Below are 12,248 nucleotides of genomic sequence, written 5' to 3'. Positions count from 1 at the left end.
TCACCAGTTAAATTTCATATTTTATATTTACTGAATGTTTGTTTTCTGCCTATTGTTAGATTTGAAAAAGCCTTTGTCGTTCAATAGCACTAACCTGAAGGGCTAGAGATAGATAACAGTAAAAGGAAATAACTCCTTAAGAGCACTATTTCTTCATCTCAAAATGAATAGTTATCCATATTTCATACCATACATTGTAAAATTGTGATGCTTAAGTGAATTTAGGTATTACAACATTGATGCACAGTATGAAATATGAATAACTAATTTTTTACATTGAAAAAAAAACCCTGTTGATTTTAGTTTTTAAGTGTTATTTTATTTTAGACAAAATGCTATTTATTTTTAACAGTAGAACCGCCACAGGGTAAATTTTACCTGTGGCTGTTTTTCAAATGAACATAAAATATTTTAAATAAAACATTCAAGTCTCCCAGTCATTGACTTTTACTACAATTATGTAATTTACAATCCAATGTTGTTAAAAAATATTTAGATAAAACCAGATCAAAAAACTGGGCATTTATACCTGTAAGCGCCAGCGGGTCAAATTTACCCACCTATATAATGCATGTATTTTAGCGCTGTCATTTTCTTGCTGCTTATGTTTTAACATTGTACATTTCTAGGCAATGCCTTTCACGCACTGATTTAGCGGTTATCAGTTTCATAAATAAAGTCAAAATGACAAAAAAAAGGCGATTTATGGAAGGTAGGTATTAGAAACACTAAATGCCATGAGTGATGGAGAGTCTGATGGTAAGATATGTGTCCTGGGTCGGCTCAGCATCTGACGGCTCATCTGACAGTGGTCCAGATATCATATTTGCATGTTTTAGCCTCACGTTACTCTAATTGGTCAAACTTTGGTTTAATTATTACATTTTTGTCTTGCCATATCGTTTATTGTTCGCTACTGTGTTGCTATTCTAGCCTGGCCGTTTCGTGAAGAAAAAAAAAACTATTTTTTGATTACCCAAAGTTTAATGGTGTTGTTCTCTTATTCAAATTATAAATGATATAACTAAACAAATTAATAAATATTTAGGTGAAGCTGTGCGCTTGAATTTGTCATCGCATTATCCTATGCAGTGTGGTGAATTATTATTGCTCATTATTGTCTATTGGTTATTTTAGTCATTTAAATACCATGGGTTATCTTAATATATTGATTAATGACATCGTATTATAATATTACACCACCCAAATATTTAGGCAACTACGTTCTAATTTCCGTTGTCAGTGCAGGCTTTTTATTTTTTTTTATTTTTTTTTAGCTTAGGCTACTGACCGTTATGGATTAGTGTAGCCTGCATAAAAAAAATCTTGAACATAAAATAGCAGGATAAATATATAGTTGATGACTAGACATAATCATTTCATGACTCTAGACAATTCTTTGTGAAGACAGTGGCATAATACAGTAGGCGCGTTTACATTACCCTTCAAATTGCGCAAATTGAAATTGCGAATTGAAAATACGCCTAATGGAAACGTGTCAATTTGCAAAAATGGCCATATATCGCAAAAAAGTTTTTATGCTCGCATGAGGTGGTTTTTCGAGCAATGCGAAAAAGGAATAATTCGCAAAACTGCAATGGAAACGTCTTTTTCGTATTTACAGGTCACATGGCGTATGTAAAAAGTCATATGATCATTCTTCAATGTACTATAACCTCCAAGAAACACATCATACATGGCTGTTCTCCAGTATAAGGAGCTTTCCTTACCATTAATGCTTAGACAATGTACACTGCACACGTCTGCGGTGCAGTGTGGCTCTGATACGGCCACTGAAGCTGATTGCGGCCACAATGCTTGTGTTTATTCCAGAATCCAGCCACGCGACGCACGTTTCTGAAGCAGCTCCCTGTGCTGCTTCTGTAAAGATACACGCATACGCCTCCTTTGAATAAATATAGCCAAAATCCGTTGCCATGACTTATCGCGAGAGGCAAAAGGTTACGTTTTAGTCGCATAACATTGGTTAATGTAAACGCCGTCATTTCGCAATACTTTTTTTATCGACATTTATAAAATATCGCCAACGTTTTGCGCAAATCTGTAATGGAATCGCGCCTGGTGAAATAATATGTTCTTTAGCCATATAAATACAGTTGTCATGTGCGTCGGTAAAATTTACCCGCTGGCACTTTTAGGTATACAGCGACCTCTGGCGGTTCTAGTGTTAAATAGTGGCCATTTATTGGTTATTGGCCATAAAATGAAAATAATTATTGGCTAAAATTTTTGTCCTGTTAAAGAAACAAAGAAATACATTAAGGCCATGTACACACTCCAGCTAAATTTGGTTGTTTGGTTGACCTTTTAGTGCTTAATCCTGATCTGTACACACACAGTTCAGTAATTTACGGGAGTGACAACCATATTCTACATCCGAACTGACTCCCGAATATTTCAGGTAGTGACAACATCATTTACAGAAATTGTGTACAGAACCGAACTGAAAAACTGGTTGTTAATGATATATTTAAATGTGTATCAGAGTTGTCTTTTCTGTATGTGCAGTGCAAGAAATCACAGGATGCGTTTTGACTCGTTAGTGTTGCCAGATCTAGCTAGATACTGAGCTATGAATAAAAAATAAAAATTAAATAATTTATATTTTCTCATTTTATTTGTATTATCTTATTATTTTAGTGGATAGAATAAGTATGTTTTGGGCTAAATAAATTTCTATGATATTTAAGATTATGATATATGACACAGTATTCAGTTGTGAGAAAAATGGCATCAGTCCTCTATGTAAGCAAGCCTTAAGATTCACCCTCAACTTGTGACAGCTGAAATGGATCTTGTGAAATGAGCGATCGCATCGCCGATCACTCTTGAGAAACTTAAAGATGAAGTAGGCTACGGAAAGACAAATATCCAAACTTTTTCAGACTACTGTACTGCAGCTTGCACTCACACTGCCCGTTGGTTCGGCTACATGAGAAATAAGTTTCTCAGTTATGAGGAGAATAAGAAACTGGCTCTGATCTAGCACACAGAGAACGATTTGACTAGAAATTTATCAGAAGAGATAAAAGAAAGATAGTGGTCATCTACGCAGTTCGGAAAAGAGGCGGCTTTTCTGCATTAGTTTTTTTTTTACTCTTTGTACAGCAGTTATTGTTAATTCTAAATGTATTTTTAATGTAGAATATGTGATTCATATGTGAAATATTACATAAATGCATGAAATGTAGAACACATGTGACCCTGAACCACAAAACCAGTCATAAGTGTCAGTTTCTCGAAATTTAGATTTATACATCAATGACTAATAATGAACATGAATAAATAAGCTTTCCGTTGATGTATGGTTTGTTAGGATAGGACAATATTTGACCGAGATACAACTATTTGAAAATCTGGAATCTGAGGGTGCAAAAAAAAAATCTAAATATTGAGAAAATCGCCTTTAAATTTGTCCAAATTAAGTCCTAAGCAATACATATTATTAATCAAAAATGATGTTTTGATATATTTACGGTAGGAAATTTACAAAATATCTTCATGGAACATGATCTTTACTTAATATCCTAATGATTTTTGGCATAAAAGAAAAATTGATAATTTTGACCCATACAATGTATTTTTGGTTATTGCTACAAATATACCCGTGCAACTTAAGATTGGTTTTGTGCTCCAGGGTCACATATAAAAAAAGTGCTCGTGGCTCCTCTTCCCGTGAGGGCCCAACCCCCCCCCCCCCCACCGCCCAATACAGAAAAACAGGCCCACACACACACACACACATAAAAGTGAAACTCCGCCTATCCAAAAAGTGATCATTTAAATTAAACCATATTTAAATGCTATTGCCACTCCTGAAACTTTACAGTGTGTACGTGGCCTAAAAGCAATGAGTGTTTTTTTTTTTCGTTCATCTTGTCAATATTGTATTGAAAAATATTAACAGCATAATAGACAGCAGCAGCTATATTAGGCTGCATTCAAAATCATATTTCAAATACTATAAAAAAAATGTAGGATTGACTTAATACCAAAGTTAGCTTCTTAGTTACATCCTTAATTACTTGTTAGAAATATAATCAAGATAAAATAATTTGAAGATCTAAATAAATATAAGTTGCCATATCGGGTTTTTTTTTTCTTGGATTTTCCAGGGGTTTTTGCAGCATCCTTCTGTCAAGTTTGCATTCCTGTTAGGAAAAGTTTGGAAAAGTTAGGAAAGCAGAAGAAGCTAATGAAAAAGCAGGGGTCGGTTTCATCAATGTAGCCCATCACCCCTGGAGAAGGCATGTTACATCCAGTTTTAGCCAAGCTGTGTGCTGTCGGAACATTTCATCTTTGATAATAATCCCAACAAATTGAATTTCCTTCTTGGTCTCTGCTTATGCATTCCTGAAGTCGTCTTACAGTGGTACGGTCCACTGGAGAGGCAGAATGCTGATGAGCCCCACACTGCCACTCCAGCTTCATGCATAGACAAATAGAAAGTGAAGGCTCCATTGAGCACACCTGGCAAAATAGGAAAGGTGGAGTAGACGGGAAGAGACGCCCGCACACTACCTGTCTAACAGGAATCTGCTTGAGCCGCCCAGGGACCCGCAGCAGATGGGAAGGGTCTTTCTCGAGATGTAACGTGCTTAAAGAGGCTTTGACTGCCTGAAACTACATTAAAATCCTGCCTTTATCTGATTTACCATTATTATGCTCATTAATAATGTTAATTTTGAATTTGATGGAGGGATGTTTGCGTATGGCGTATCATTATGACATTGATAAGCAGAAGAGGATGTTTTCATTTCCTTACCGTGAGGTGAAGAGCTGATTTGGTGCAGTTATACTTGTTTCTTTTCCTCCGCTTCCTATTTTTTGTCTGCTTGATTTGATCCTATCTGAATGAGAATTTGTAGAGGACTCGTTGGTATTCACAAGGACAGCCATTCCCACAGCATATCAAACAGAGCACGTCTCAAGAGCGACGTACAGTCATTGTGAATTCTTCTCTGGATGTTTCACTTGGAATACCTACGGCACTTATGCTAACACAATCAAGGTCCTTTTTGGCCTTTTTCATCAAGATGGACAATGTTAGTTGTAAACATAAGATAGCCCATCATGATGCGTGTGTACTTTAGTCGGTGACAGATTTTCCTTGTGTACACTACTGATATTCCCCCAACATGCTTGCTGAAGAAATGTGAGTGCAAATTGTGTTTACACCATAAATGTTTTAATCCTGAGGCATAAATTGCTCAAAGCATTGATTTAAAGGGGTCAAATTCTAGAAGTTTTGATTTAAAGGGGTCTAATTCTAGAAGACTCTACCACACTACCATTCTCACTGTTATCGATCGCTTTTCCAAGGCCTGCCACCTAATTCCTCTACCCAAGCTACCCACTGCTCTTGAGACAGCCGAGGTCCTCTGCAACTATGTGTTCAGGTTTTACGGCCTTCCTGAGGACGTGGTCTCTGATCGGGGTCCTCAGTTCACCTCCCGAGTCTGGTCAGCCTTCTGCCGGCAGCTCAACATCAATGTCAGTCTCACCTCCGGGTATCACCCACAGTCAAACGGTCAGGTGGAATGTCTCAATCAAGAACTCACTCGTTTCCTCCGATCATACTGCCATCGCAATCAGACCGACTGGAGCCGCTACTTACTATGGGTCGAGTATGCTCAGAATTCACTCCGCAAAACTGCGACAGGTATCACCCCATTCCAATGTGTCCTGGGTTTCCAACCCCCATTATTCCCATGGTCCGGGGAACCATCAGAACTTCCGGCCGTTAATTCATGGCTGCACCGAAGCGAGGGGACATGGAATGAGGCTCATGTTCATCTCCAGAGATCAGTCCATCGAACAAGGGAACAAGCTAATCGCCATCGGTGCACTAATCCCAACTATCAGTGGGTCTGGTTGTCCACTCGGGATCTTCGTCTCTGGTTACCCTGCAAAAAGCTCAGTCCCAGGTATGTGGGTCCATTCAAAATTCTCAGACAAATAACTCCTGTTTCATTCCTTATGGCTTAGCCTTTCACAGAGACCACCCGGATAGACCTGCCCCGAGACCCCGCGGAAGACCCCGGCGTCGTCTGCCTCTGCGCGTCAGGAGCCGCTCACGGGGGGGGGGGCTCTCACAAATTCAGCCTCTGTGGCTCCCTCCAATCACCACCAGAGGGAACCATCACCGGAGTACTGAGCGATCCTTTCGGACTCCAATTCCCACAATGCCCCATGCCAGAGACTAATCACCTGCACAGGTGTTTCCTATTGCCCGGTCTATTTAAACTGTGCCTTCCCTGCTCTCATCGCGAAGTCTTGTTTTGCCTTGCAGACATTTCTGAGCGTTTTCCCTGTGTTGATTATCTGTTGATTACCTGGACTGTTTACCGGTGTACGATTGCTTGCTGCCTACCTATTCTGACCCTGCCTGCCTTGTTGATTCATGCTATTGTTTGTCTGCCACCTGCCTCGACCCTGATCACGAACACTGTTTACGATTCTGCCCAGCCTTCGTTGTGTCTAACACCAGTTACCGATCTATGCCTGTATGACCTGCCTTGTGAACTAATAAAGCTGCACATGGATCCTAACGCCACTGCCACTTTGTTACAAAAGCTATTAGCAATCTTTCATTGCGTAAAAGTATTATAACATGAAAGGCTCCAATACAGAGCGGCACAAAGTGCTTATGTGCATCCCGTGTGCAGAATGATGAGCGTGAAGCAACATGGAGTCACAGCGCTCCGCATAGAAAAGTTCAACACACAAAGGGAAGAGATATTGAGGCGTAGTGTATTATATCTGTGCGATAGAGTCTTTTCTTTGAACAGTTTAAATTTCAGTTACTGTGCGCATGAAGAACAATTCATAGTGCTCTCTACTCCAGTGTTGTGATCTAAGTGTGGGTTCTCAATTCCAGTCCGCGTGTACCCCCGCTCTGCACATTTTGTATGTTTCTCTTATTGCTTCAGACGTTTGTTATATTTGACTGTAAGTGCCCTGTGAAGTGGACATTACCAGATATTCCACCTTGATTCCAGTTTGAAGGGAGCGTATATGTTCCATACAAAGGGCATTTAAGTGTGCGAGACGTGAATTTAAATTGTATTTATTTACAGAGGTATATTATGTCCCACTTCACACTTCTCTAGTAAGTTTTGTATGTGTGTGAAGACACTGCAGGCAGCGGCGCAGAGCAAATCTGTAAATGAATATTCCGAAGTGAAGTAAACTTCAACTGACTTCCCCTGCTCAGGGAGTAGGGAGCAATGGACACTGTGTAGGGGCCATGTCAATCGTAACACAGTTCATCCACGGAGCTCACTTCTAACGAGATGATGATCTGAATCAGGTGTGTTAACAAAGAGAGACATGCAAAACATGCAGAGCGGGGGTACGCGAGGACTTGGATTGAGAACCGCTGCTCTAACAGACACCCGGCAGAAAGTAACATTATTTAGAAACAGCACTAAACTCCAGCACGATAAAGTCCTTTTATGCAAAACCGTTGATCTTTATCTACACATCAAGTATAATTATAGGAACATGGAATCATCTTGGAGAGAGTTTTCTCATCTTGACTGTCGTTACCGAACGCAACATGCATTTTGAATGCTGAATGGAGGATGACTGCAAGCCGCAGAGGAGAGAACAGTTTACGTGAACTTGAATTTAACAATTTAAATATTCATCTGTACCTCACATTAAACTATGGAAAGGCTTCAGAAGACTTGGAATATAGTGCACAGAAACATTATTATGCTTTATAATGTTTTTGTGCATTTCATGGGGCTTAACAGTAACACAGAATAGTATACGCACAATATCAGATTTGGATCGGTCTCATCAGATCGTCTGAAAATGGCAGTATCAGAGCTGATACCAATACTGAGTATCAGTTCAGTGAATCCCTAATTAAAAATGCATTTCCTCTCTCATATTCACAGCATCAAATAAGAATAAAAAAACACAATGAGTGAGAACCGAATCAAGCCGTCAGAAGAGCTTCTAGCTAAGTAGGTGAAACACGTCCGATGAAAAATGGATTGATACTAACGGTTGGAACTTTCTAACAAGGTGCTCCTCACCCCAGTGAGGACGATTAAACTTGGGTATGCTGTTTCCTCCCCACTCTTATTGCTTTTTTATATTTACAGCCAACCATAAGGCTACTAACATTTTACAGTTTTTATGTAGGTGCTGGAGGAATGAAATAAGAGGCGTGTCAAGAGTGGCATGTCCTTCGATCTTTGCAGCGGGATAGAACAACACAAGCAGAGTTTTGTTTTTGAACTCTTGAAGGGAGTCTGGTGTTCATTCGTGTGTCGCATGTGAGAATCAGAGCTCCTCATGTCTTTATGGGAAACACTGTGGGGTTCAGTGTTTCCTAACGCTTGGTTAAATGCCATGTGGGGATGCTTTGCACTCTTTAGATTTAGGAGATTTCAATGCCTTAGAGGTGAGCAGGTGTCTGCTTGCAGACATGACTTCTCTCTGAGATGAAGAACTGGAGAGACAGAGAGGAGGGAAGAGGAGGATATGAACGTCAGTATTACTGAACATTTCAGTGCTAGCGCAGTCGGAGATTAATCTTAGCATGATTATCCATGATTAGCATTGAGTGTTTGCTTTAATCACTACAGCTCTTGATTGCTGCAAACCCTGAAGCTTAAGAAAACATTTTTGTGCTGTATTATTGAGTTGGATTTGAATGTCTTGTGAGGAAAGGAGGTCAGTTATTGTCTCTCTCTTTTATTTAGACCTGCAGTAATATTGAGCACCTCCACCGATCTTTGCTTAATGCCTCATGCCACAGTCCACAACCACAAGCTAGTGTAGCCACAACCTATGGACCCTTTATACATTTCCGGGGATCTCAGAAACGGAAGTCGACATAGTTGAGTAAAGTGTTGAACAGAAACTACAGCAGATTACAACTACAACATTTATTGTAGTTCCTGCTTAAGTGAAAAGCATCCATAGGTAGCGACTTTGTGGTCCCATTTTCCCCAATATCAAAGAAAAAACCCACAATAGCATTTCTATGGCTTTGAAAAAGAGGGGAAAATATATCCAGAGATTGATTTCGAAAGATGTCAAATGCCATGACTTCCTCAGCCAATGTATTAGAAATGCTCAGTAACTAGTTTTCTGTAATTTAATACCAAGGTAATAAAACATGAAGTATAGTGTTATAATGGTACATTAATGTTTTTAAAAATGAAAACATATATTACAAAACAAAACAAAAATCGGTGGAAATGCATTATCACTGTCTGTGAATAACGGTCCATTAGTGAAAATGTAGGATGCAGGGAAAAAACACTACATAAAATATGATTCATGGTCCAGATCCAACCAATCCAAGGTCTGGACCATGAATCATATTTTATGTAGTGTTTTTTTCCCCTGCATATTTAACGACCAAATCCCAAAGTATGAAAATCCTAGAATTTATTTTGCAAGGTATATTCCTGAAATGCTTATTGCTTTTTTAATTTCATATTTGAGCAACATATGGGCTCTTGAAACTCTCAGATTCTTGAAAGTCTCATTGTTCTATTGTTCTAAACTTTGCTAGTAGAGAAATTCTGAGGCTGGACCGACCGCGGAAGTTGAATTGAATACTCATGAGCTAAAGGGTCTCAACTCCCCGGAGAAGGAGCTCCAGGATGGAACGTGATTGGCAGCAGGTCCTCTCATAAATTTTTATCATAGTACACAAAAAACCGAGGAAATCTACTTCCACATATGGTCCGATAAGACGACTATGGTAAACCTATAAAACGCCCATAAAGCAATGCCCATCTTTCCTCGCCCACACTGGTCACTGTCAGATATTTCTCAAGCGCTCTGACCTCAAGGACACTGTCTCTCTCAGCTGTCACCTGGAGTCTCACTGGCCCTTGGACTCCATCGCCTCCTTTCACTCCTTTCATTACATTTTTACAGGCCTCATTGATATGCTTCACAGTAGCTCCACTGCATCTGTCTACATTCTCCACCATGTGCTCTACAGCAGGTTTGTGACCCCTTGACATTTCGTCCGTTTAACTGAAACACAGCAAATCAAGAGCTTGTACATGAGCTTAAAATGTCTGGATGTCTGGATATATAAATCCAAATGAGTCAATTTAAACAACTTGCAATTGAATCTTTTTTCTTTAACAAATTAATTTGCATTAATTACTACATCCAGTACCGAAATCTGTAGAGGCTAAGGTTAAAAAAAGCCTCATTATATCTCTGAGCACTGCAAAACATCTTAATCAGTATTTGTATCTTGTTTACCAGTAAAAACATCCCTAAAACTGGATACATTTACTGGCATAACATAATAGCCCTTGTGTTCAAAAAACATCTCTTGTTATATTTCTTAGTACTTTGACAAATAGTGTTTATTTGTTGTGTGCATAAATCTATCTACTGTATATTTAGTGAGGTTTATGCCTAAAATTAGAACGCACTGGGGTTAGAAAAATACAATTAATTCAAAATGTCTTCAATAAAACAAGCATTATATTATGCTTCTTGACTAAATCTTCCTGATGTTTAGATAATATTTCTGTCTTGTTTTCCAGTAAAAAATGATTCAGAAAAGGATTTTTTTGCAGCGAGTGCATATCGGCTGAGACGCACTTCTCTCGCTTACATATTTCAAATGGTTTATACACTGTTTAAAAGAGCCATTGCACGGCACAATTGATTTGTCTGAGCTTTAGGGGAAACACGGCGACGCCGCTGACAGAAGTCAGATTCACTGCACACAGGTGTCCTGCCTCTAAGTCGTCTTTTTTTTTTTTCAAATCAAAGCTCGGAGCCTTGCTCTTGTGAAGTGTGGCGAAATCCACAGATGGAGGATTTAAAAGGTTTGCCGCTGACTGTCTTTGGTTCTCCGGCACTGTGAGGTGTCATGAAAGATTTCTCTGCCTTTGTAGAAACATGTTGCGATAACCTTTGCGTGATTGCCTGTTTGTTTGCTCACACTGAGGAATGGGCATAAATAGGCGTCTTTATCAATGTGGATTTCTGTGAAGTTGACGCCGCTGGTTGATGTAAATTGAGGAACCAGTGATGATCCTGCATATTGACTTCATCTTTGATGGTGCATGACTTTGTGCCTGCGCCGGGTCAGGGAAGCATTACGGTGAACTGGCATCTTTTATAACTGTGCCTCTTTCATGTCTGCCTGCAGGTGATGTGGCCCCCTACTTCAAAACGGAGCCGGGACCTCCAGAGATCCACCTAGAAGGGAACCGTCTGGTCATGACCTGCCTGGCAGAGGGCAGCTGGCCTCTGGAGTTCAAATGGCTGCTCAACAACACAGATATCACAGCCTTTTCCCCCGAGTACAAGTGAGTGCTAGCTTTCATCTTAAGGCTTTCTGGAGATGAAGTCCTGCTCAGAACTGTCTCAAGGTTACAATCAGAGAGAACAGCAGCTCACGGTTAATATGAGAGACAATAAGTCTAATATTAATCCCGCCTGCAGCTTTTCTTCTGTACAAGCTGCTTATTTATTCACTGTCTGTGGCAGGTATATTAAATTTGTTCAAAACATAACCATTAACCCTTAAAACAATATTCTTATTCTGCTGTTATCTTGTATGGATACATTTGAGGAATCTTTCTCATTACTTAAATAATGTGTAGTTTTTAATAAAAGCAGTTTGGAATTTAAAGATTTTTATATATATATATATATATATTAGCGCCCGACCGATATATCGTTTTGCTGATATTATCGGCCGATATGAGCCTGTCACCGATATATCGATATCGGTGAATATGCCGCCGATATGAAATTTTTTTTTTTTACAGAACATATAATGCAGATAAAATGCTTGAAATGGTGTAATTACTTAGTTTGTCCAGCAGAGCGCGCGCCATTGTTTGCTACTGGCGACCTGGATGAAACGCTTTAAAGTTTAAGTCAATGGAAAACCTTTGAAATTTTGGACGGCCATATCTCCGTAACGGTGCGGCGAATCTGCACCAAATTCGGGGGATCTCTTCAGCTCAAGGAACCCTCTCGAACGCGAATCGAGTATATGTCTCAAGGCCCTCTTTCGAATGAGACCACCCCCGCGTGGATAGCCCCCAGGGTTCGGGAGTTACGGGTGGTTAAATTTGCGGTCCGGTGCCGACCGATCTAGCGATCCCGAGGGCTACCGACACGCGGAGGGTGGCATTCGAGAGGGCTCCTCGAGCTGAAGGGATCCCCTGAATTTGGTGGAGATCCGCCGGCGCGTTCGCGAGATAGTGACA

General features: G+C 39.8%; 1 protein-coding gene across 3 annotated transcripts in view; it reads left to right on the top strand.

The window, feature by feature from the left end:
* The window catches only part of LOC107591833 (protein sidekick-1-like), a 368,532-nt gene that overhangs the window by 159,098 nt on the left and 197,186 nt on the right, over nucleotides 1-12,248 (top strand). For all 3 annotated transcript variants that reach the window (XM_016281108.1, XM_016281124.1, XM_016281117.1), the window contains exon 2: nucleotides 11,177-11,336. In XM_016281108.1, the coding sequence (XP_016136594.1) occupies nucleotides 11,177-11,336 (160 nt within the window). The remainder of the gene's footprint in view (nucleotides 1-11,176; nucleotides 11,337-12,248) is intronic.

This window comes from Sinocyclocheilus grahami, unplaced genomic scaffold (genome assembly GCF_001515645.1).
Source record: "Sinocyclocheilus grahami isolate Dianchi unplaced genomic scaffold, SAMN03320097.WGS_v1.1 scaffold9.1, whole genome shotgun sequence".
Classification (NCBI taxonomy): Eukaryota; Metazoa; Chordata; class Actinopteri; order Cypriniformes; family Cyprinidae; genus Sinocyclocheilus; species Sinocyclocheilus grahami.
Note: the sequence above shows the minus strand (reverse complement) of the source record. Positions and strands in the feature narration are given on the sequence as shown.